Source organism: Cherax quadricarinatus, chromosome 37 (assembly GCF_038502225.1).
Source record: "Cherax quadricarinatus isolate ZL_2023a chromosome 37, ASM3850222v1, whole genome shotgun sequence".
NCBI lineage: Eukaryota > Metazoa > Arthropoda > Malacostraca > Decapoda > Parastacidae > Cherax > Cherax quadricarinatus.
This window is the reverse complement of record NC_091328.1, coordinates 5,601,558-5,626,520: the sequence shown is the minus strand read 5'-3', so window position 1 is coordinate 5,626,520 and position 24,963 is coordinate 5,601,558. Positions and strand designations below refer to the sequence as shown.

Here is a 24,963-nt window from a genome sequence, read left to right as displayed (position 1 = left end):
AGAAGGGTAATTAAGCCCATAACAAGTGGATGGGTGCAGAGAAGGGCAGTTAAGTCCATACTATCTATTCAGTAAACCTTAAGAAAAAACTTTAAGCACTTTACCAGTTTCCCTTTAGAAATAAGATGGGAAAATATTCAAACCTTTAAGGTTAAGATAATGAGGAGATTTGATGCTCAAATATAAAGAACTGTTTGAATTACAGAGCAAGTAAAAACCTGAAACATTGGAATGACACGTGTGGCAAAAGATGCATCTTTAATGTGGACGAAGAATTTTGGTCAAACACTCATAGATAGCTAAAATAAATACACTGCCCACTGCAGTTCACATTGCAAAAATAAGTTGTTTAGTAACCAGTTGAATTAACATGTTGTAAATAGGATTAAACTAAATATTGTGAATGGGCTGACTGGCACACAGTCGTAATAATTTCAAAAACCATGTCAGGAAAAATGGTTGACATTTTGAAGCAGCATTATTATTACTACTGTTATTGGGGGCTCTGAAGCTTCCCTTTAGTGTTGCCCCTGCCCAGGGCATCATGGTAGATGCAGAAGTAGTGGTAGTGGTGACAGTAGTAATCCTAGTAGTAGATATCAAATGCTAGTTCAGTCTCGTATTCAATATCTTGGCACATTTTTCTGTATCGTGTAATCATTTCACCTGCTGTTTCAGCTAGGCAGGTTGCCAGAAAGGAGGGAAGGGAGAGAGCCTTTTTGCTGTACTATTCTAATTTTGACTCTGATACAGAATTAGATGTATCTAGTGTCATATGTAACTCTTTCCCATGAGAAATGTAGCTAGTTAGCTAGTTCTCTCATTTTCATTCTCTCTTGACCTCTGTGCCAGACTGAGTTTTCTAGGTAATTGTATTCAATTTCTTCAAATGATGTTTAGGGATGTTGGAAGTCTGTGTGATGTTTCAGTTATGCAATTTCTGCATGCTTTCTAAAAAACAGCTAGAAAATCACGCTTTCTGAAAAACAGCTAGAGAATCATGGATGGTGAATGCATCTCCATTGTATCACAATTAAATGTGTTAAAAATTTTATACTGAAATATAAGGCATATCTTCATGCCGATGAAAGACTCATTTCAAGAAATTAAAGGTGCATTCTCCTTTCTCAGCTCAAATCTGATTACCTTTCATTTCCCTGTCAGTGTAAGACTCCAAAGTTTTAACTCTTTCCCATATACGTAAATACTTTAAGCTTCTCTCTCCTGTGTGTAGGTTATTTGTGTACTTTAATAATTAAATGTTAGTTACATGGACACCCTGCTGTACATGTAGTATAACACCACAACTACTATTAATTATTTAGGCACTGTTACAGTTTTTGGCTGCTTACAATTGTCTTGCATAGTAACATAAGAGTTAACTACCTAGGGTAACCAATAAATAAGTCAAAAATAACTTGTTTCTATTGGGGTCCTTGTAATAGCTATTACCAGCCTACCTGTTACAGTACAAATCAATAATGATTATCAGCAATAAAAACGCAATACATGTCCAGTATACTGAATAGATGAAATTCATTTAAATGAATTAACAATAAAATTAAATACAATTGGAATAAAATAAACTGAGTAAGGCAAATATATGAAAATGAATAGTAAAACAAAAAAATTAGTTGAATAGCCTGGTCACAGACTGGGCTGCAGGGGCATTGACCCCTGGAACCCTGTTTACTATTCAAATAATCATTTTCTGTAGCTTCTTTCATTAGTTGATGTCTGTGCTACTATTCCTCCACTCGTCCTATGACAATAGTTCTTATACAGTACACCTCTTTAGCACTGAGAATATAGACAAAATATATTTTTTACTGTCTCTCGTCAGTATATGTATATGTCACAGCTTAAGTTTAGAGAACAAATTTCTGGAGCTGCACAACACTGAATGGCCCATAAATGCTCAGCATAACTTAGGGGCTTTCTCTGTGGTTTATGTAACATCATCCAATTTTGCACAAATGGTGTATCATGTGGAAATGAATTTTGAATCTGAAATATGAATGGGTTCAGTACTTTGTGAATATAATAATCTGAAGCTGTGAAGATAGTATGTATATATGTATATTACTTGTTTAGCTGCAAGTAGTACTCAAGTCAGTGAACTAAAGGGCAAAAGCCATTACTTAGCAGCTTTAGTGTATGGCTGAAATTAGGTGATTATTCTTCCTTTCAATGCACTGGCTGTATCCTATCAAGGCAGGGTGGCCCAAAAGGAAAAACGAAAATGTTAGTTGATTATGTGCTTTACAAATGGCAGGCTCACTGCTTGAGTGAAGCAGATAGTACAGTACCTATTAACAAATTGGGCATGAAGGAATAGGGTTAAGTTTTTGTATATAGGGAGGGCTCATATCTAGAGTTTACCTGGAGAGGGTTCTGGGGGGTCAATGCCCCCACTCTTGGTCTGTGACCAGGCCTCATGGTGGATCAGGGCCTGATCAACCAGGCTGGTACTGGGAGAAATTGAGTTGGTTACATTAGGAGACATTTGTAAAATATGTAGATATACAGAGTAAGTTTAAAGTAAGTTTGGTTGGTAAAGCATTTTGAGTACTTATGGTACATGCTACAGTGCTAGCATTAATTACTTGAAAATGTAGTACATGTATCTGATGCCTTTCAATTAACATAAGTTGCAGCAAGTAGTTGTGTAGGTTTAATTCTGCATGTTTATCTGACTATTTTGGTGTTACTTTAGTTTGTTTACCATGCCATTTGCTAACCTAGTTTTTAAGAGTAACATATATTTAGCCAGTTTGATCCAAGATTTCCTCCTTGGCTTGATAAGAATGTATAAAATTTACTCCTTTGGTTTATACTTCAATGAAATTCCTTGTTAAGTATAGTATTTACAAGAAATATGTAGGCAGTAGATGACTAGTTTTGTACATAGTAATAAGTAGTAGCTTTTGCTTGCAGATGAGTTAGAATCCTCTGACGATTCACCCAAGCAAGATGCCTTTGAAGTTGGTAGTGATCTGGAGGAAGAGTATTTTGAAGAATTTCATCTTCCCAACTCTCATGAAAATGCCTTTGTGAGGCACAAAAGTTTTCGACGAAAGGTAAATCTGACACCCATCCATGCTCCTGATGCTGAGAAGATTGAAGGGTTAGTACGAACTGGCGAGTTTCAAAGGCATGGAAGTATGCGAAGGAAAATTGTTCCTGAAGAAACTTCTGTTCTAAAGGAATCTAATATCAGAGGCAGATCAAAGTTAGTTAATCATCATAACTTGGAAGAAATTGATACAAGTAGTTCTTTGTCATCAGATATTAATGGAACCTTTGCAAGAGACCTCAGGGAAATAGAGAATATGTTAAACGACAGTGAAGAAGTGGGAGAAAATATTTCTGACATTGTGGCTGGTGATAATCTTATAAATGAAAAGTTGACTAATGATGCAGTACTTCCAGAGTCACATCAAGGGATTCAGCATGCTAATACATCCACACCAAAATCCAACAGTACCAAGAAGAGCTCTGATTGTGCTTCAATAGACATCAGTTTGAACATGAATGAAGAAACTCCAGGTGATGAAAGCCTGAGCATTGAACAAAGCACACTTATGAAGGTTAGAGAATGTCTGGACTTCACAAAATATAAAGATATATACAACCTTAGTGGGAGACTACAAGACATCCTTACACCTAAGGAAATAGAGGAAGTTTTGAATAATTCTGAGCGTTACAGCAAATATGTTAATAAGGATGTAATAGAGGCCCTTCACAACTCTTTACAGGAGCAGCATAATAATAATAATAATAACAGTACTAGCAATACTGATAGTGGAATTTCCTCTCCCAAAAAAATGATCTCTGCAGAAGGGTTGGATTTGGATAACTTTGTAAAGATGGATATCCGGGCTGTATTTGATGACAGTAACCCCAAAATAGTTGATTCTGAAGCTAATATTTCAAAGTCTTCTAATGCATTTATTGATGACGAATTTGAGGACATGGGCTTCAGGTTTGAGAGACGTAGATCACTACGGCTTGGTAAAACAGGGCACAAAGAACTGGAAGTTGAGGGTGTTTTCATTGAAAGCAAATCTCAGGACATTGGCCTTAAAAAGATAAGAGCTCCTACTCTTGACCTAAGTGGTAGCACTAGTGAAGAGTGTGCTGAAGTACCAGATTTATCAAATCCTGACATTACTGATGCATCAGTTGCTAAAGAACAAGATTGTTTAACAGGTTTTGGAAGCAGTAATATTAATAACAAAGTAGTGCCATCTCCATGTGTTCTTGTGCCAGATATTGTAATTACAAACACTTATGAAGACAATAGTAAAGATGAATCTAGTGCATCCATTTTGCTGATTGAAAACAGTGATATTTCTGACAAGACCTCCACACCTGTTACTTTTGGAACTTCTAATAGTAATAAGACTAATTTTACAGAAGGTATGTTTTGTTATATTTTTCATTATTATTTGTGCATAGTGTATTCATTCAAAATATGTGCATCAGATTTTGCATTATGTTATATGCAAAGTCAAATTTCCTTACTTTGCACACTTCAGTTAAATCCAGCTCCATTCGTTAGTTTGTATTGCAGTGTTCATGACTGTTTCTGTAAATGGAATACATTCAAAATTTGACTCATTTGTGCTATCTCCTAATCATTCCAATGCTTTTTTTTTTTTTTTGGCAGTGCTGTATGATAAGTAATAAATATATCATATCCTTTAATCCCAGTATTTTACGAGTTACAATATTCCAATTTAAAAGTGCTTATTTTTGAGTTTTACATTTACTACATAGAATAGTAACCACCGCTTTCACAAAATGTTAGAAGAAATCACCCCACATGCAAATTATATTAGAAATTCACCACTGCTTACAAAAAAATGTTAGAAAAAAAGGCGCTGCTTAGTCTGACACTTTGGAAAAAGTACAAATAGGAGACGGCATAATTAAGGGAAAGCAGTAGCAAGTAAAATTTATGTACATATTTTTTAAACATGTTGGCTGTCTCCCACTGAAGCAGGGCAACCCAAAAAAAGAAGAAACACTTTTACCATTATTCACACAATATCACTGTTTGCAGATGTGCCCTAGTATGACAGTTTAGATGTCACTCCAGATAACGAATATCCCAAACCCCTCCTTTAAAGTACAGGCATTGTACAATTACCATCCGACTTAACCCTGAGCTTGGTTCCGACCAACTGGTTGTAAGGCAAAATGGACGCAAGTCAAACCTTATGCTTTTAGTACTGTATTTTATACTGTAAGGTTTGGGAGAAACAGTGTGTACAACACAAGCAGTTGTTTATTTGCATACAAAACATTAGTATGTATGAAAACATACGAAAACATTCGTATGCATGAACAGAAAACTTAAACTAAGCTGTAAACGGTACAGTCGTAAGTACGAATGGTCATATGTTTAGCAGCTCGTAAGTCAGGTGGTACTTGTACTTCACACCTCTAGGACTCAAGTCCGGCTAACTGGTTTCCCTGAATCCCTTCACAAAATATTACCCTGCTCACACTCCAACAGCTTGTAAGGTCCCACAGACCATTAGTCCCCATTCACTCCTATCTAACACACTCGCACCATAGGCATTATCTGGCTCCTGTTTTTCATTGCTAGTATTGGTAACCCTTTACACCTTTCAGCGTTTCTGCTTTGCATAAATCTTAACTTACAAGTACACTATACAAAAATATAGAAAACATATCTGTGCCTGTAGATCCTCCAGGGCACTAAAACTACTCATAAAATTGAAAGAGTTGAATGTACAATGGCTCTGAATTAGCTATATTTTTTTCATTTATATATTTTGTAATCTTTAGAAAGACCAGTGAATTTGGAGTTTGGTACTCCAAACCATCGAAAACGAATCTCGGTAGCTGATGACATCTTATGTTCCCCTGTTGAAGATGACACCATTTCTGTTGCATCATCATTTAGCCAGAGGAGTAATGGAGAACAAGAGGATGATATTGAGGTATGTTGGTATTTTCTTTTTATGTAAAAACCTTGAAAAGATAATTTATTAGTTTGTGAAATATTGTACTGTATGTAGCAAGGCATTTTTGCTCACAGAACTTCTGCTCACTGGATGTTTTGTGTTTGGTCTGAACAACAACTGAACCTCTTGACTATGTCTGCATGCTTTTAAGCATTGAAATAATGCATATGATTGGCTGATTAGATATTTGCATTAGTCAGACTTGAGTTCTGGAGGTGGGAAGTAGTACAATGCTTGCACTTTAAAGGAGGGGTTTGGGATATTGGCTGTTTGGAGTGACATCTAAACTGTCACGTCTAAGTGCCTCTGCAAAGACAGTGATTATGCATGAATGATGGTGAAAGTGTTGAATGATGATGAAAGTATTTTTTTCGTTTTGGGTTTTTTCTTTCTTTTTGGGTCACTCTGCCTTGGTGGGAAATGGCTGACATGTTGCAAAAAAAAATCATGAGGAGGTGGTGTACCTAATAACAGCCATTTGTCATGTAGGGGGGTAATGATTAGGGGGATATGGGAGTAAGAGGGTATGTATAGGCAGGCGAAGTGGTAGGAGAGATGATTAGCAGAGGTTGGTAGGTAATGTGAGGTCACTGGTGACTACATCTTCACCTCTCATTACTCTACACTCCACACTACTCACCCTCTCACTACTTTAACTAAACATAATAAATGGAGAAAATAACGGGGATAGTGAATATTACTATTCTACTCAAACACAGTTTATTATTAAGTCTTTGTACAATAATATATTTGGGAACAGGAGAACATTATTGTGGTTTAGACAAATGGGGTGGTACATACAAGCAGTAAGACAGGGAACACAATCAGCTTGACGAAAATGAATATAACTTACAATATAGTACAGAGGACAGTTCACTACAGGAACTAAGCCACAGGTCCCAAGACCTACACAGCACGAGTACTGCTCCAAGCCAGTACTCTGCCCAATGTCTCCAACAGTCTCTCCTCCCGAGACTCTCCAGCTCAGCTCTGCTCCCAGGCCAGAGCTCTGCTCGAATCTCCTTTGCTCAGCTGTTCCTTGGGCTTATATTGTCCTGAGAGCACCCCCCACAACCACGTGTACGAACTGACACCTAGGTCTGACGCCGTCAAGAACAAAAGACCTTAGACGTGGGCATGGCTGACAGACTTTTGCCAAGGCAAGGTGTGACCATATAATTGGTTAAATTAGGTCTCCCCAGAGACCTCACAAGCCCAGCTGAACTACATCACATACCCCTTTCTCCCCCAATTTAAAATATCTGAGAACTAGGACAATTTGTCCTAAGTTATCAGACTATTTTAATCCTAACCCCTTAAATCTATTACAATACAAAGACATTATACATAATACTAAATTATTCCACTACATATATTTCCCTCAGCCTTCTCATCTACCACAAGGCAGTATAATCAGTACACCTCACAGTTGACCAGCATAACAGTTGCTCTCTGGTGCAAAGCCTCCTTACCCGTCATTTCTCCTTAAAACTAAATATCAGGCTCCAGTGCCTTCCCTACTTTTACTAGAAATGCACTAGCAAATGCTAGTCACCCTCGCACGTTAACCATTGGGCCAAACCTCTCTAGGCTTCTATGGCGTGGAAAACTGCTCCAACGGGTTGCATTCTTTCAAGTAACTGCAACTGGACCACTTCACGACCACCAAGGTCGCATTTCGGCACACTTCACATGCACACTACAACATCTGAAAATCGAGACAGGGCAGGCATTGCAGCTAAGACCCTCCATTATCCTATGCCACTACTAGGATTCACTGGCCTCATAAAACAAGGCGGCCATAATCACCGGACCGTATTCAAGGTCACCTTATTTCACACAGGTAACACTAACACTTCTGGCAAATCAAAGTAGGCTGGGGACAGCTCACACTCTCAATTGTCTCATGGCTGGCAGGACATCCCCGCATACCGGTCGTACAGGTCGACCAGCAAGGCAAGATACACCTCCATACCACCCTTGATAGCAGGCTGGTCCCAGCAGCTGGAGTCCATCTCCGTGGCTCACGTCCTTCCACATCTCCGAGGATGGCAGCTCCATCATAGTAGACTCTCTTATCCTGGTACACCAGCCAGAATCCCTCATACACCACTGCAGCATCACCTCCATCTCCTCTTCTTGAGCTAGGCAGCATCGCAGCATCACAGCACGGCCACAGCATATCCATCATCACAGCACGGCCGTATCACAGCAGCATACAACCCGGCCACAGCATCGCAGCACGGCTACAGCATCTCAGCATCACAGCACGGCCGCAGCATCTCAACATCACAGCACGGCCGCAGCATCTCAACATCATAGCACAGCCGTATCACAGCAGCACACGGCACGGCCACAGCATGGCTACAGCATTGCAGCACGGCCCCAGCATCTCAGTAAACCGCAGCATCATAAGCAGGCTATGGTCAGATGCTCGAGGTGAGATGAGGTGGTGAGGTCACTTCAGGTGATTAACAGAGGTGCGGTCACCCATCCCTGGCAACTGCGGGTAACTGGCGGTCCGCGGATGATGGTCACAGAGGCCGGGTGACGCAGACAGACACCCACTACAATGGATGACAGACCAGGCCAGCAATACATCTACTGGGGCACATCAGCTGGGTGACTGGGCACATCAGGTGGATAGCAATCATAGGCAACTCTTCAATGGGTGACAGTTGTGGGCGAGTCTTCCAAGGCGGGCTGGGTGACTTCTCATTCCTCTGTAAATATTCAATTTTGGCCAGTAATTGCTTCCCCCAAAAGTCTCACCCAAATACTGATATTCTCCACCATTTATCTCAAACCAACAACCAACTCTACCAAATATAATATTACACCCAAACAATTACTCAGACCTACATTCAAAAAAAACAAGGTCAGTTAAGGTCACTAGGATTATAATATCACACTGATATTTACTTTAACTTTACACACACAAGAAAAAAAAAGTGGTAGCAAATGGTAGCATAACAAGTATTACCGAGCAGTCAAAAATAAGGCACAAGGGACTGGTTCCTACTATAAAAATAATAAGAACCACCACCGCTTAGACACCATGTCATGTAGGGGGGTAATGATTAGGGAGATATGGGAGTAAGAGGGTATGTATAGGCAGGGGATAGGCAGGCGAAGTGGTAGGAGAGATGATTAGCAGAGGTTGGTAGGTAATGTGAGGTCACTGGTGACTACATCTTCACCTCTCATTACTCTACACTCCACACTACTCACCCTCTCACTACTTTAACTAAGCATAATAAATGCAGAAAATAACGGGGATAGTGAATATTACTATTCTACTCAAACACAGTTTATTATTAAGTCTTTGTACAATAATATATTTGGGAACAGGAGAACATTATTGTGGTTTAGACAAATGGGGTGATACATATAAGCAGTAAGACAGGGAACACAATCAACTTAACGAAAATGAATATAACTTACAATATAGTACAGAGGACAGTTCACTACAGGAACTAAGCCACAGGTCCCAAGACCTACACAGCACGAGTACTGCTCCAAGCCAGTACTCTGCCCAATGTCTCCAACAGTCTCTCCTCCCGAGACTCTCCAGCTCAGCTCTGCTCCCAGGCCAGAGCTCTGCTCGAATCTCCTTTGCTCAGCTGTTCCTTGGGCTTATATTGTCCTGAGAGCACCCCCCACAACCACGTGTACAACCTGACGCCTAGGTCTGACGCCGTCAAGAACAAAAGACCTCAGACATGGGCATGGCTGACAGACGTTTGCCAAGGCAAGGTGTGACCATATAATTGGTTAAATTAGGTCTCCCCAGAGACCTCACAAGCCCAGCTGAACTACATCACACATTGAGTGTATAAAAGTGACTCTCATGGGTTGGGGGTAAATTAAACAAACCAAGGTATGGGTGGGGATTGAACTCATGGGAAGAAAGTCATAAAACTCCAGGACAGCGCATAAGCCACTGGGCCAGCAGGCTAGGTATATTTGTACACCATAGGGTGTATAATATACACCCTGTGGTGTATAAACTAGGTATATTTACACAACATATGGTATATAATATACACCCTGTGGTGTATAAATTAGGTATATTTACACAACCTATGGTGTATAAATACAGTAGGACCCCCGTATCCACGGGGGATACGTTCCAAGGACGTGCCGTAGATCCTGAAAACGCGGAGAGTAGCAAACTCTATATATACACATCCTATACATACTTATTACAAAGTTTAATTGATAAATTATGTACAATAAGTGGAGAATAATCACTTTTTCACTGATAGGAAGCACTTCACAGGTTCTCTTAGACTTTGAAGAACTGCTAGATTTTTTACTTTTGTGCTTCGGGGTCATTATTATGCAAAATTAAGAGGTATTTTTGAGCCGCAGTAAACCATGGATAACTGAAACCGCAGATACTGAATTGGCAGATATGGGGGCTTCTACTGTATACCTAATTGGATGAATCTTATTATAGCCAGCTGGCCCAATGGCTTACATGCTGGCCTGGAGTTTAAGACACTTGCTGTGAGTTCAGTCCCCACCCATACCATGGTTTGTTTGCAGTTGTGTCATTACAATTTCGTGAGTCATGATGGGGTAAGTTACTAGACAGTATTTCAAACCCTTACATAAAATTAGAATTTTCATACATATTGGAACAGAAATGTCTAGCTCTTATAGTATTTGAGAGCAGTTCTTTTCAACTTAAACATTTAAGCAAGAGTCTTGGCAATTTACAGACTTAACCCTTTGACTGTTTTGGTCGTATATATACATCTTACAAGCCATCGTTTTTGACGTATATATACTCAAATTCTAGCGGCTTCAAATCAAGCAGGAGAAAGCTGGTAGGCCAACATGTGAGTGTGCACCATATAAAAAAAATCCTGCAGTACGCAGTGCATAATGAAAAAAAAAACTCCTACCTTTTTTTTTTAATTAAAATGCTGACTTTGTGGTCTATTTTCGTATAGTATTTATGGTTGTATTTTCGTTTTCTTGGTCTCATTTGATAGAATGAGAAACATATTATAGAAATAGAGGTGATTTCAATTGAGAACCTTGAAATAGAGCTCAGAGTAGGAGAAATGTTTGATTTTTGCCAATGTTCAAAAGTAAACAAATTATGTCATTTTCCAATAAATGTCCAAGTAGCCATTCTAATATGCAGTCATGAATGGGTTGACATTATTTATATTATTTTTACAATATTGCAGTATGCATAACAGTAAATCTTCTATTTTTTGTTTGAATAAAAATTCAAAATAGAAAGCAAGAGTAATATCAGAGGGGCCTGGAAACATGACTGATGAACAAAGAAAATGTTATTTTAGAGCCAGGAATGTCTTCATTGTTCATTCTGGACCCCATTTTGAAATTGTCATATTTTTTAATTTTAGTGAAATTGGCCAAATTGCAAATTTCTGACCACGTTATTGGGTAGTTGAAATTGGTAAATGGGCAGTTTCTTGTACTCAATCGATAGAAAAAATGGAGTTCTAAAGAAATAGCTATGAGTTTGGTCGACTGGAACAATGGAATTAGCCGAAAATAGGGCTAAAAGTGGGCGAAATCGTCGATTCGTAAATATCGCCAAGGTCGCTAACTTTGCGAGAGCGTAATTCTGTCAGTTTTCCATCAAATTTCATTCTATTGGTGTCATTACAATCGGGAAAAGATTCTCTGTTATTTCAAAAGAAAAAAAATTTTTTTTGGCAACACCAGGAGACACCTCAGGATTTGGGGTTGAGACAGTCAAGGGGTTAAATAATAGAATTAATGTTGGGTTAGGGAGCATGATATTACTCTCAATTAGGTTCATATTACAGAAGCACATAAAAGGACCTAAAGATTCCAGATGTTCCCTATTACCTGGAGTTTACCTGGAGAGAGTTCCGGGGTTCAACGCCCCCGCGGCCCGGTCTGTGACCAGGCCTCCTGGTGGATCAGAGCCTGATCAACCAGGCTGTTGCTGCTGGCTGCACGCAAACCAACGTACGAGCCACAGCCCGGCTGATCAGGAACTGACTTCAGGTGCTTGTCCAGTGCCAGCTTGAAGACTGCCAGGGGTCTGTTGGTAATCCCCCTTATGTGTGCTGGGAGGCAGTTGAACAGTCTCGGGCCCCTGACACTTATTGTATGGTCTCTTAACGTGCTAGTGACACCCCTGCTTTTCATTGGGGGGATGGTGCATCGTCTGCTAAGTCTTTTGCTTTCGTAGTGAGTGATTTTCGTGTGCAAGTTCGGTACTAGTCCCTCTAGGATTTTCCAGGTGTATATAATCATGTATCTCTCCCTCCTGCGTTCCAGGGAATACAGGTTTAGGAACCTCAAGCGCTCCCAGTAATTGAGGTGTTTTATCTCTGTTATGCGCGCTGTGAAAGTTCTCTGTACATTTTCTAGGTCGGCAATTTCACCTGCCTTGAAAGGTGCTGTTAGTGTGCAGCAATATTCCAGCCTAGATAGAACAAGTGACCTGAAGAGTGTCATCATGGGCTTGGCCTCCCTAGTTTTGAAGGTTCTCATTATCCATCCTGTCATTTTTCTAGCAGATGCGATTGATACAATGTTGTGGTCCTTGAAGGTGAGATCCTCCGACATGATCACTCCCAGGTCTTTGACGTTGGTGTTTCGCTCTATTTTGTGGCCAGAATTTGTTTTGTACTCTGATGAAGATTTAATTTCCTCATGTTTACCATATCTGAGTAATTGAAATTTCTCATCGTTGAACTTCATATTGTTTTCTGCAGCCCACTGAAAGATTTGGTTGATGTCTGCCTGGAGCCTTGCAGTGTCTGCAATGGAAGACACTGTCATGCAGATTCGGGTGTCATCTGCAAAGGAAGACACGGTGCTGTGGCTGACATCCTTGTCTATGTCGGATATGAGGATGAGGAACAAGATGGGAGCGAGTACTGTGCCTTGTGGAACAGAGCTTTTCACCGTAGCTGCCTCGGACTTTACTCTGTTGACGACTACTCTCTGTGTTCTGTTAGTGAGGAAATTATAGATCCATCGACCGACTTTTCCTGTTATTCCTTTAGCACGCATTTTGTGCGCTATTACGCCATGGTCACACTTGTCGAAGGCTTTTGCAAAGTCTGTATATATTACATCTGCATTCTTTTTGTCTTCTAGTGCATTTAGGACCTTGTCGTAGTGATCCAATAGTTGAGACAGACAGGAGCGACCTGTTCTAAACCCATGTTGCCCTGGGTTGTGTAACTGATGGGTTTCTAGATGGGTGGTTATCTTGCTTCTTAGGACCCTTTCAAAGATTTTTATGATATGGGATGTTAGTGCTATTGGTCTGTAGTTCTTTGCTGTTGCTTTACTGCCCCCTTTGTGGAGTGGGGCTATGTCTGTTGTTTTTAGTAACTGTGGGATGACCCCCATGTCCATGCTTCCTCTCCATAGGATGGAAAAGGCTTGTGATAGGGGCTTCTTGCAGTTCTTGATGAACACAGAGTTCCATGAGTCTGGCCCTGGGGCAGAGTGCATGGGCATGTCATTTATCGCCTGTTCAAAGTCATTTGGCGTCAGGATAACATCGGATAGGCTTGTGTTAATCAAATTTTGTGGCTCTCTCATAAAAAATTCATTTTGATCTTCGACTCTCAGTCTGGTTAGCGGCTTGCTAAAAACTGAGTCATATTGGGACTTGAGTAGCTCACTCATTTCCTTGCTGTCATCTGTGTAGGACCCATCTTGTTTAAGTAGGGGCCCAATACTGGACATTGTTCTCGATTTTGATTTGGCATAGGAGAAGAAATACTTTGGGTTTCTTTCGATTTCATTTATGGCTTTTAGTTCTTCCCGCGATTCCTGACTCCTAAAGGATTCTTTTAGCTTAAGTTCGATGCTTGCTATTTCTCTGACCAGTGTCTCCCTACGCATTTCAGATATATTGACCTCTTTTAGCCGCTGTTATTCTTTTCCGTCGCCTGTAAAGGGAGCGCCTGTCTCTTTCTATTTTACATCTACTCCTCCTTTTTCTTAGAGGAATAAGCCTTGTGCATACATCGAGTGCCACCGAGTTAATCTGTTCTAGGCATAAGTTGGGGTCTGTGTTGCTTAGTATATCTTCCCAGCTTATATCAGTTAGGACTTGGTTTACTTGGTCCCACTTTATGTTTTTGTTATTGAAGTTGAATTTGGTGAATGCTCCCTCGTGACTAGTCTCATTATGTCGGTCTGGGGCTCCACGCATACATGTCTGAACCTCAATTATGTTGTGATCTGAGTATATTGTTTTTGATATGGTGACATTTCTTATCAGATCATCATTGTTAGTGAAGATGAGGTCTAGTGTATTCTCCAGTCTAGTAGGCTCTATTATTTGCTGGTTTAAATTGAATTTTGTGCAGAGATTTAAAAGCTCGTGTGAGTGTGAGTTTTCATCAGAGCTGCCTCCTGGTGTTATTACTGCAACAATATTATTTGCTATATTCCTCCATTGGACGTGTCAGCGGATGGGTCTATGAAAGATGAGGTGAATCATAGAATTGATGAGGGAAAAAGAGTGAGTGGTGCACTTAGGAGTCTGTGGAGACAAAGAACTTTGTCCTTGGAGGCAAAGAGGGGAATGTATGAGAGTATAGTTTTACCAACGCTCTTATATGGGTGTGAAGCGTGGGTGATGAATGTTGCAGCGAGGAGAAGGCTGGAGGCAGTGGAGATGTCATGTCTGAGGGCAATGTGTGGTGTGAATATAATGCAGAGAATTCGTAGTTTGGAAGTTAGGAGGAGGTGCGGGATTACCAAAACTGTTGTCCAGAGGGCTGAGGAAGGGTTGTTGAGGTGGTTCGGACATGTAGAGAGAATGGAGCGAAACAGAATGACTTCAAGAGTGTATCAGTCTGTAGTGGAAGGAAGGCGGGGTAGGGGTCGGCCTAGGAAGGGTTGGAGGGAGGGGGTAAAGGAGGTTTTGTGTGCGAGGGGCTTGGACTTCCAGCAGGCATGCGTGAGCGTGTTTGATAGGAGTGAATGGAGACAAATGGTTTTTAATACTTGACGTGCTGTTGGAGTGTGAGCAAAGTAACATTTATGAAGGGATTCAGGGAAACCGGCAGGCCGGACTTGAGTCCTGGAGATGGGAAGTACAGTGCCTGCACTCTGAAGGAGGGGTGTTAATGTTGCAGTTTAAAAACTGTAGTGTAAAGCACCCTTCTGGTAAGACAGTGATGGAGTGAATGATGGTGAAAGTTTTTCTTTTTCGGGCCACCCTGCCTTGGTGGGAATCGGCCGGTGTGATAATAAAAAAAATAATTCCTCCATTTTAGGTGCCTTAAGTTGAAATCCCCCAGGAGCAAGATGTTGGGTGCAGGAGCTGGAAGATTTTCCAGACAGTGGTCAATTTTTAACAGCTGTTCCTGGAATTGCTGGGATGTTGCATCCGGAGGCTTGTAGACTACCACAATGACTAGGTTTTGGTTCTCGACCTTTACTGCTAAAACTTCCACTACATCATTTGAGGCATTAAGCAGTTCTGTGCAAACAAGTGACTCTGCAATGTACAAGCCAACCCCCCCCCCCCCCTATTGCCTGTTCACTCTGTCACATCTGTATAGGTTGTAACCTGGGATCCATATTTCGTTGTCCAAGTGATCCTTTATGTGGGTCTCAGTGAAAGCCGCGAACATTGCCTTTGCCTCTGCAAGCAGTCCACGGATGAAAGGTATTTTGTTGTTTGTTGCTGGCTTTAGACCCTGTATATTTGCAAAGAAGAATGTTATCGGACTGGTGGTATTGTTGGTACTGGGGGGGGATTTTTTTTCTGGCATTAGTATCTGTATCTGTTGGTTTGGAGTGGAGGCCATCAACTGTGGTTCCACTCCAGGAATGACTGGATTTGGTGTACGATTTCTGCCATTTCCTGCCAGTTTTTTTTCCTTCCTGGCACTAAAAAACCTCTCCCTCTTGAGTGGCTGTGGCTACCCAGGTTTTCCCATGGCCTGGATGTTTTGTATCTTTTTGTCCCCTTTAGATGGTATGCCTGGCAATTTAAGTTATAGCACAGTCTTTCCTGTACTGAAGAGGTACACAGTTCAGGGTGAAAAAGCTTACAGGAAGGGAGTTTGCATTTTCCTGTTGTCATATGGGCATGGCATTTTCTAGGGTGGTCATAGTTGCACGTCCCATCTGTTTTTCCAGATTTCCCATGCCAGCAGATACCAAGTGCATAGTACGTGCACAGGCTTGGTTTCCGTTTGCCTTGGGTTTCTGTGACTGTATTCCCTGTTGGTGCATGTTTCCCTGTCTTACTTCTATCCTCCCTAGCACCAACAATGGAGCCCCCACCAGTTGTTTTAGGTAATATATCCTCACTATTGCTAGTGGAGTCCTCTTGTTTGCTATTTCCTGTGGTATTTCTAGTTTGCAATATTGGTTTTATCTTATCTTTGACTACACTTGTTTCCCTACTATGGCTCCTGTCCCCTATGAGGTCATTTATATGTATTCCTTCCTGCGTATAATTCCCGACTACCTGGACAAAATCTCCAGCTTCACCATTACTGTCTCCCAGGACAGCATCTCCAGCTTCACCATTACTGTCTCCCAGGACAGCACCTCCAGCTTCACCATTACTGTCTCCCAGGACAGCACCTCCCACTTCACCATTACTGTCTCCCAGGACAGCACTATCAGCCCCACATTTACTGACTACCAGGACTTCATCTCCAGCCTTACAGTTTCTGACTACATGGCCAGTATCAAGGGCAGTACCATTCAGCCCAGACTTTTTATGTTCCCATCTGTTGTAGAAAGCTTCCAGGTTTTCTATGAAAGCAGCTTTGATGTTGTCCTCTTTTAATACCCTTGTGATTTTAGTCCACAGATTTATCTCATTTGGGCATACCCAAAAACACTTCCCTGTTTTAACACTGCTTGTAGCTAGTTCTTGGATATCTGCACAAGGGGCGTGACACCAATTTCCACAAAAATGACAATTTACCCATGTGGAAGCCCATTTGTTTGACTGACCACAGACTACACACAGCTTCATAATGATTTGAATGGTTGATTTACTGCAATTCTACTAGCAACCTCTTGAATATTCTATTAATAACCTCCTTAAATGAAGCTCTAGCTATTTGTATTTCTGTTTCTAACTGTTTTTGTATATTGGACAGCTTACCGTGCACATTCCTGATTTATATTTAATGTTTGTGTTTATAAGGGCGCCTACAACCCCATCCGTTTACAGTCTGCTTTATTGTCCAACGAAACCGTTTAAAACCAGTCAAGGGTTCGGACCAGTCGATCTGATCTGATCAGTGGGTCACTTATTTAAAACATACTGGTCGGTGATTTGAGCTAACACATGAAGGATCTACTGGAAATTATCTACCCGAGTAATATGTGATTTGATTGATACAAAAGCATAACTTGCGTGTTGAAGAAACCGGTGACTGCTGGCAACTCCTACAATGACGAACGGTCGACCTCAACCCTTGTTTATCAATCCTGTATCTAGCTTTTTCTATTTTTTTTTTTTTCCATCTCCACCACAATAAATGCTGTATTATCACTATAGTTGACTGGTGGAAATTTTGGAGGAAGAACGCTTTTTCTGTAGTAATAATTGCTTCTCGTTGTGTATATTGCGACCGCTGGTAACTACAGGTTATATGAAATTCACGGTATACGTCTGGTATTTCAAGAAAAATGAAACTAATGAAAGTCACTCCACTCCACTAAGTACCATTATAATACTGGTTAGTTGCTACTACAACACTGTATTCTGCTATTCACTGGTATCACTAGATTATATGCGAGTACACTAGCAGGCCAGTAAGATTATTAAAAACAGCTGACCTGTGGTAAGTTTCTGGGGACTTCTGGCACCTGCCTCTATAGGCTTATCACTTCATTTACAAATTCACCTGTTTTCAAATGACACTTTAGCCTTTATCATCAATATACTAGGGAGCCACTGTAGTATACACTATACACTATGTATACTCAATGTTATCAGGGAGACTTTCTTTCCTCTGACACGAAAAGTTCAATTATTATTATTTTTTCCACACGGGACACAGGCCTGATTCCCCTCTGGCAGTAAACTCTGCTAGGTAGTGCACACTAATTCTCCTTTTTTGACTCGGTATATAATGTTTTCCGCCCAAGATTGGTTCCAGGCGCTAGAGGGATGTATCGTATAGGATTGATGACACAAATTAAAGTTCTAGCACGTAAGAGCGACCGTGAAAACACGAGAAAACCCGGAGCACAACGAGGCACGCTGACAAATATGAAGGAGATTTATAAGCCAACCACTTGTAAAGTTACTGTAAAAAGCACCTCCTTGCCTTAATGTGGGCTTGATGACTATTATCTTGTGTAACTTGCTTCATTCCTATCATAATTTTTATTAGAATTTTTATTTTGAATTACTGAATACAGTGGTACCCCGAGTTTTGTACTGCTCCCAACTCCAACAATTATGTAAGTGTATTATTGTAAGTGCTTTTGTAAGTGTATTTTTGGGGTCTGAAATGGACTAATCTAATTCATATTATTCCTTATGGGAACAAATTTGTTCGGTAACAAAACAGCCTTTGTTTATGTACGGAGAACCACTATACAGTGGACACTATTTTTTCAAGAAGTATGTTCAGCCAGTACTCCGGAATGAAGTAGATATGTACAAAAACTTACATAAATACACTTACATAATTGGTCGCATTCGGAGGTGATCGTTATGCGGGGGTCCACTGTACTTTAATATTGTACAATCTCGGTATTCTTATTCTGAAATATCTTGCTAGGACTTTATTTATCCATATTTTATAATTTTCTTTTGTAGTTCTTTCTTTCAACACACCAGCCGTATCCCACCGAGTCGGGGTGGCCCAAAAGGAAAAACGAAAGTTTCTCCTTTTACATTTAGTAATATATACAGGAGAAGAGGTTACTAGCCCCTTGCTCCCGGCATTTCAGTCGCCCCTTACAACACGCATGGCTTATGGAGGAAGAATTCTGTTGTATTTTTGTAGTGTTGTATTGGGGAATAAAATTGAATTTTATCTACTGTAGGAAGAAGACTTGGAGGGCTCAGAACCTGCAGAGATGAAGTATAATATGGACCATGAACCTCTACCACCACCGCCACCACAGCTTATACCAGAGTTTTCTGCTGCCGAAGAAACTGCTGAGGAAAGACACTGGCGGAGTGTGGTAATTGGTGGTGTGTGGAGGAAGATTGATATGAAAGTCATAGCTCCATACCGCAAGGTTAGTGTTAGTACATGCCATGAGGGAGTGATAAAGCTTTTAGCTCTGTACTGCATTCATGGAAGGTTAGTATATGCAGTGAGAGAGTAACACAGCTTGTATTATATTTTATTTTTAGCACTGGCTGTTTCCTCCTGAGTCAGGGCCCCCCTCCCCCCACCCCAAAAAAAAATGATGATTTTACTGTCATTCATTCAGTCACTGTTTTGCCATAAGCATGCTGACATCACACTTCATATGGCACTCAAAACTGCAACAGTCCCCACCCCCTCCTCCAGAATGTGTTCACTTTACTTCCCACCTACAGGATTCGTCTGACTAACTGATTTCCCTAAATCTCTTCATAAATGTTGCCTTCTTCACACTCCTGCATATCAAGTCATAAAAGCCAATTGCCTCTACTTGCCCCCTAGCTCTCAAAACCTTTAGCCTCTCACTTCAACCCTTCCTGGGATGACTGCTATCCCTCCTTCCATCCCAGATTTATAAACACACTTTTGTCATCCTATCCATCTCTATATGCCCAAACCTCTCAGCCCTCTTAAATAATGCTCTTGGTATTCCTACATCTAATCTCCGAGCTCTGAATTTTCTGCATATTGTTCACGCCACATTGCCCTCAGACATGACATCACCACTGCCTTCAGCCTCCTAGCTGCCAAGTTTAAAACCCATGCTTCACACCTATATATAAGCGTTGGTACCATTATATTCTGGTACCTTCCCCATTTTGCCACCATAGAAATATCTTCGTCTCCACAGGTTCCTCTACACACCCCCCTCCTCTATTTTATGGTTCACCTGTCTTTCATAGACCCATCTGCCCCCCCTTCCCCCCCCCCCCAAAAAAAAAAAAAAAAAAAAAAAAAAATTTTTTTTTTTTTGCTCAATGGTCCTTTTGTGTAGTCCCCATCTCTGTCATCAGGTAAGTGTCAACTTAAATTAAGTTCCTATTTTTTATTTTCTATAACTTTTGTAATGGCTATTTTGACAATATTAAGTTAAAGTTGTTAAATTATTTTTATTGCAGTGTATAAGCCATGGAGGCTACTTGGGAGAAAACCAGAATGCTGTGATAGTCATCTGTGCTTGCCAGCTGCCTGATCGTTCAAGACGCGACTACAACTATGTTATGGACAACCTCTTCTTGTTAGTATGATGAAATTTGACTTCTTCCTATTTGTATTTATCTTTTCTGAATGCTTTTCAACAAGGGTTGGTTAATTTTCACTTGCTTTTTTAATTTTAGGGTCAAAGGACGTGAAGGGCAGGGGAGAGCATTTTGTAATACTGTTACTATCCTTGCCTCAATAAGTTACTCTCTCACTGTCTGCTTTTCCTTCTTCTTCCCCCTCCAATTGATATTCTTTTTCTAATCTTTTTGTTATCCTCATTTTTGTCTTTTCTCTTCAGAATCATGTGACAACTCCCACTTTGTGTGTGATTCTTTATCTTTTAACTCCACGAAGACCCTCGCATTTAAAACCCCATCTTCTGAGTCTAAGTACTTTTTTTTGAGCCTCACTATGTATTGTAGTCTATTATCAGATATCATCCACTACATGTATAGTATATTTTAATCCCTAGACCCTAACACCCAAACTTGTTATTCCCAGAAATCACAGCTTTATCTAGTGTACTTCTGCTGAATTATTTGGTATCTCAATTTTCCCATCTACCTTTTACTCTCAGTATATATATCTGTGTCTATAAACATGTACATGTAGTTTACTTCTCATTACAGATATGTTCTATCCACTCTGGAGCAGCTGATAGCTGATGATTATATTTTAGTTTACCTTGCTGGAGGATTTAATCATTTATTTCCCCCCACTGAAACTCTCCTACCCCCTTCAGCTTTGTTTCGCTTAGGGCCAGGACATCCAACTTCTTTTCATTCATAACATCAGCAATCATCTGTTTCTTGTCATCCGCACTACATCCACGCACATTTAAGCAACCCAGTTTTATAAAGTTTTTCTTCTTCTCTTTTTTAGTAATTGTATACAGGAGAAGGGGTTACTAGCCCATTGCTCCCGGCATTTTAGTCGCCTCATACGACACGCATGGCTTACGGAGGAAAGATTCTTTTCCACTTCCCCATGGACAATAGAAGAAATAAAAAAGAACAAGAGCTATTTAGAAAAAGGAGAAAAACCTAGATGTATGTATATATATATATGCATGTGCGTGTCTGTGAAGTGTGACCAAAGTGTAAGTAGGAGTAGCAAGATATCCCTGTTATCTTAGCGTGTTTATGTATTTATCTTTTCTGAATGCTTTTCAACAAGGTTTGGTTAATTTTCACTTGCTTTTTTAATTTTAGGGTCAAAGGACGTGAAGGGCAGGGGAGAGCATTTTGTAATACTGTTACTATCCTTGCCTCAATAAGTTACTCTCTCACTGTCTGCTTTTCCTTCTTCTTCCCCTTTGTCTTTTTCTCCTTTTTTGTTTTATCTATGATTCATATACATGTATAGTAGATAAAAATTTCTAGTGTACTAATTATTTTATAATGTATACTGTAGTTTACTTCTCATTACAGATATGTTCTATCCACTCTGGAGCAGCTGATAGCTGATGATTATATTTTAGTTTACCTTGCTGGAGGCACCCCAAGTTCTACTATGCCCAGTTTTCACTGGCTAAAACGAGCATACCAGATGATTGATAGGAAGCTTCGTAAAAACTTGAAGGCCCTGCATGTGGTGCATCCAACCTTTTGGGTCCGAGCTATGGTGACATTCTCAAGACCTTTCATTAGGTTAGTTGATTATTGTATTCTTCTTTTACACATTTATCATTGTTGCAGTTTTTATGAAAGGGTAAAATGTAAAACTTTCTTCAATTATTTATACCTGCTTAGACTAAAGGGTGATTTACTTAAATGACCTGATCATTTAATGTACCAAAATTTAAATATCTACTTTTAACAAACCATTCGTGTCCCACCGAGGCAGGGTGGCCCAAAAAGAAAAAAGTTTCTCTTTTTAAATTTAGTAATTTATACAGGAAAAGGGGTTACTAGCCTCTTGCTCCCAGCATTTTGGTCACCTCTATGACACACATGGCTTATGGAGGAAGACTTCTGTTCCACTTTCCCATGGAGATAGGAAATGAACATGAACTAGTAAGAAGAAAACCCAGATGGGGTGTATATATATGCTTGTACATGCATGTGTAGTGTGACCTAAGTGTAAGTAGAAATAGCAAGACGTACCTGAAATCTTGCACTTTCTTCTTTTAACACACCGGCCGTATCCCACCGAGGCGGGGTGGCCCAAAAGGAAAAATGAAAGTTTCTCCTTTTACATTTAGTAATATATACAGGAGAAGAGGTTACTAGCCCCTTGCTCCCGGTATTTTAGTCACCTCTTACAACACGCATGGCTTACAGAGGAAGAATTCTGTTCCACTTCCCCATGGAGATAAGAGGAAATAAGCAAGAATAAGAACTAGACAGAAAATAGAAGAAAACCCAGAGGGGTGTGTATATGTTTGTACATGTATGTGTAGTGTGACCTAAGTGTAAGTAGAAGTAGCAAGATGTACCTGAAATCTTGCACGTTTGAGACAAAAAAGACACCACCAATCCTACCATCATGTAAAGCAATTACACGCTTCCATTTTACACTCACCAAGGCAGGGTGACCCAAAAAGAAAGAAGAAACTTTCATCGTCATTCAACACTTTCACCATCACTGTCTCTGCAGAGGCGCTCAGATATGCCAGTTTAGAAGTCCCTCCAAACTGCCAATATTCCAAACCCCTCCTTTAAAGTGCAGGCATTGTACTTTCCATTTCCAGGACTTCAGTCTGGCTAACCTACATATACCTATATCTATCTTTCCTTCAATGCATCAGCCATATTCCATGGAGGTGGGGTGGCCCAAAAGGAAAAATTGAAGTTTCTCTTTTTACATTTAGTAATGTATACAGGAGAAGGGGTTACTACCCCCTCACTCATGAGTTGTAAATGCTGCATCGAGGCGGTGGCTGGAGGCAGTGATGTGTCTAAGGCCAAAGTGTGGTGTAAATATTATGCAGAGAATTCATAGTGTGGAAATTAGGAGGAGGTGTGGAGTTACTAAAAGTATTAGTCAGAGGGCTGAAGAGGGGCTGCTGAGGTGGTTTGGTCACTTAGAGAGAATGGAACAAAGTAGAATGACTTGGAGAGTGTATAAATCTGTAGGACAAGGAAGGCAGGGTAGGGGTCAGCCCCGAAAAGGTTGGAAGGAGGGGGTAAAGGAGGTTTTGTGGGCGAGGACTTCCATCAAGCATGCGTGAGCATGTTAGATAGGAGTGAATGGAGACGAATGGTATTTGGGACCTGACAAGCTGTTGTTGTGAGCAGGGTAATATTTTGTGAAGGGTTTCAGGGAAACTGGTTAGCCAGACTTGAGTCCTGGAAATGGGAAGTACAATGCCTGCACTTTAAAGGAGGGGTTTGGAATATTGGCAATTTGGAGGGATGTCTAAGCTGTCATGTCTGAGTGCCTCTGCAAAGACAGTGACTGAGAATGATGGTGAAAGTTTTTTCTTTCTTTTTGGGTCACCCTGCCTTGGTGGAAAATGGCCAACGTGTTAAAAATATATATGTACAGTGGACTCTCGTTTTTCGTAATTAATCCATTCCAGAGAGTGTGACTAATGGCAAAATTGATGATTTGTGAAACCATTTTTCCCCATAAGAAATAATGTAAATCCAACTAACCTATTCCAGACACCCAAAGGTATAAAAATAATAAAGAATTTTTACATGAAATATAGATGTACATACACAGAAAACAATGAGACATGAAGAATAAAACAATAATAACATGACACTTACTTTTATTAAAGATTCTTCTTAGTGTTCGGAAGATGGGAGGAGGGGAGAGGATGGAAAAATTACTGTTTCGAAGGGGAATCCCATTCCATAAAGACTTCAGGTACCAAGTCCTTTTCTGGGGTTACTTTCCTTTGTTTTTTAATGCCACTAGGACCAGCTTGAGAGTCACTGCACACCTGTGGCACTAAATATCTTGGTTTGCGTGCAGCCAGCAGCAACAGCCTGGTTGATCAGGCGCTGATCCACCAGGAGGCCTGGTCACAGACCGGGCCGCGGGGGCGTTGACCCCCGAAACTCTCTCCAGGTAAACTCCAGGTAAACAGAGCTCTGTTTCTGGCAACTTTAAAATTTCTCTAAAACGGAACAAGACATTGTCATTGTACATGTTAAGTAAAAGGACACAAGTGCAACTAGTGTGACATTTTATTGTGGCAACGTTTCGCTCTCCAGGAGCTTTATCAAGCCATTACAAACAATACATGGACACAGAGGGTATATAAAGGCTCAGAGTGAGGTGCAGTACTAGTGAGGTACCATTTCGATATTCACTAGTAGTAGTAGTGTTACAAAAAACGCGATTCTAAAAGCTTAGAGATCTCCAGTGAATACTAGAAAGGACTGCCCTTCTAGCATCCAGCCTGTTACTGGGTTTTCATAACAAGTAGTCAGTATCCTTGTCCAATTATCCATTAGAATTCTGAATAATTCGATAGTGCTTCAGGATTACAACTGGTAGGCTACTAACTAGAGAAATTAAAATTTAATAAATTTATTAAGTCTAGAGGTATATTATCAAATTAAATTAAATTAAATTAATCACAGTAATCAAAATAATATCACTTCTCTCAAGTACAATATTATTGTGCTGAAAGCACATATCACATTTATAATTCTTAAGTACCGTCTGGT

General features: G+C 40.4%; 1 protein-coding gene across 2 annotated transcripts in view; it reads left to right on the top strand.

Annotated features, from left to right (window-relative positions):
- LOC128701849 (uncharacterized) overlaps nucleotides 1–24,963 on the top strand; it is a 116,150-nt gene that overhangs the window by 65,758 nt on the left and 25,429 nt on the right. For both annotated transcript variants that reach the window (XM_070091815.1, XM_070091814.1), the window contains exons 4-8: nucleotides 2,938–4,422; nucleotides 5,821–5,975; nucleotides 19,026–19,223; nucleotides 20,254–20,372; nucleotides 21,769–21,987. In XM_070091815.1, the coding sequence (XP_069947916.1) occupies nucleotides 2,938–4,422; nucleotides 5,821–5,975; nucleotides 19,026–19,223; nucleotides 20,254–20,372; nucleotides 21,769–21,987 (2,176 nt within the window). The remainder of the gene's footprint in view (nucleotides 1–2,937; nucleotides 4,423–5,820; nucleotides 5,976–19,025; nucleotides 19,224–20,253; nucleotides 20,373–21,768; nucleotides 21,988–24,963) is intronic.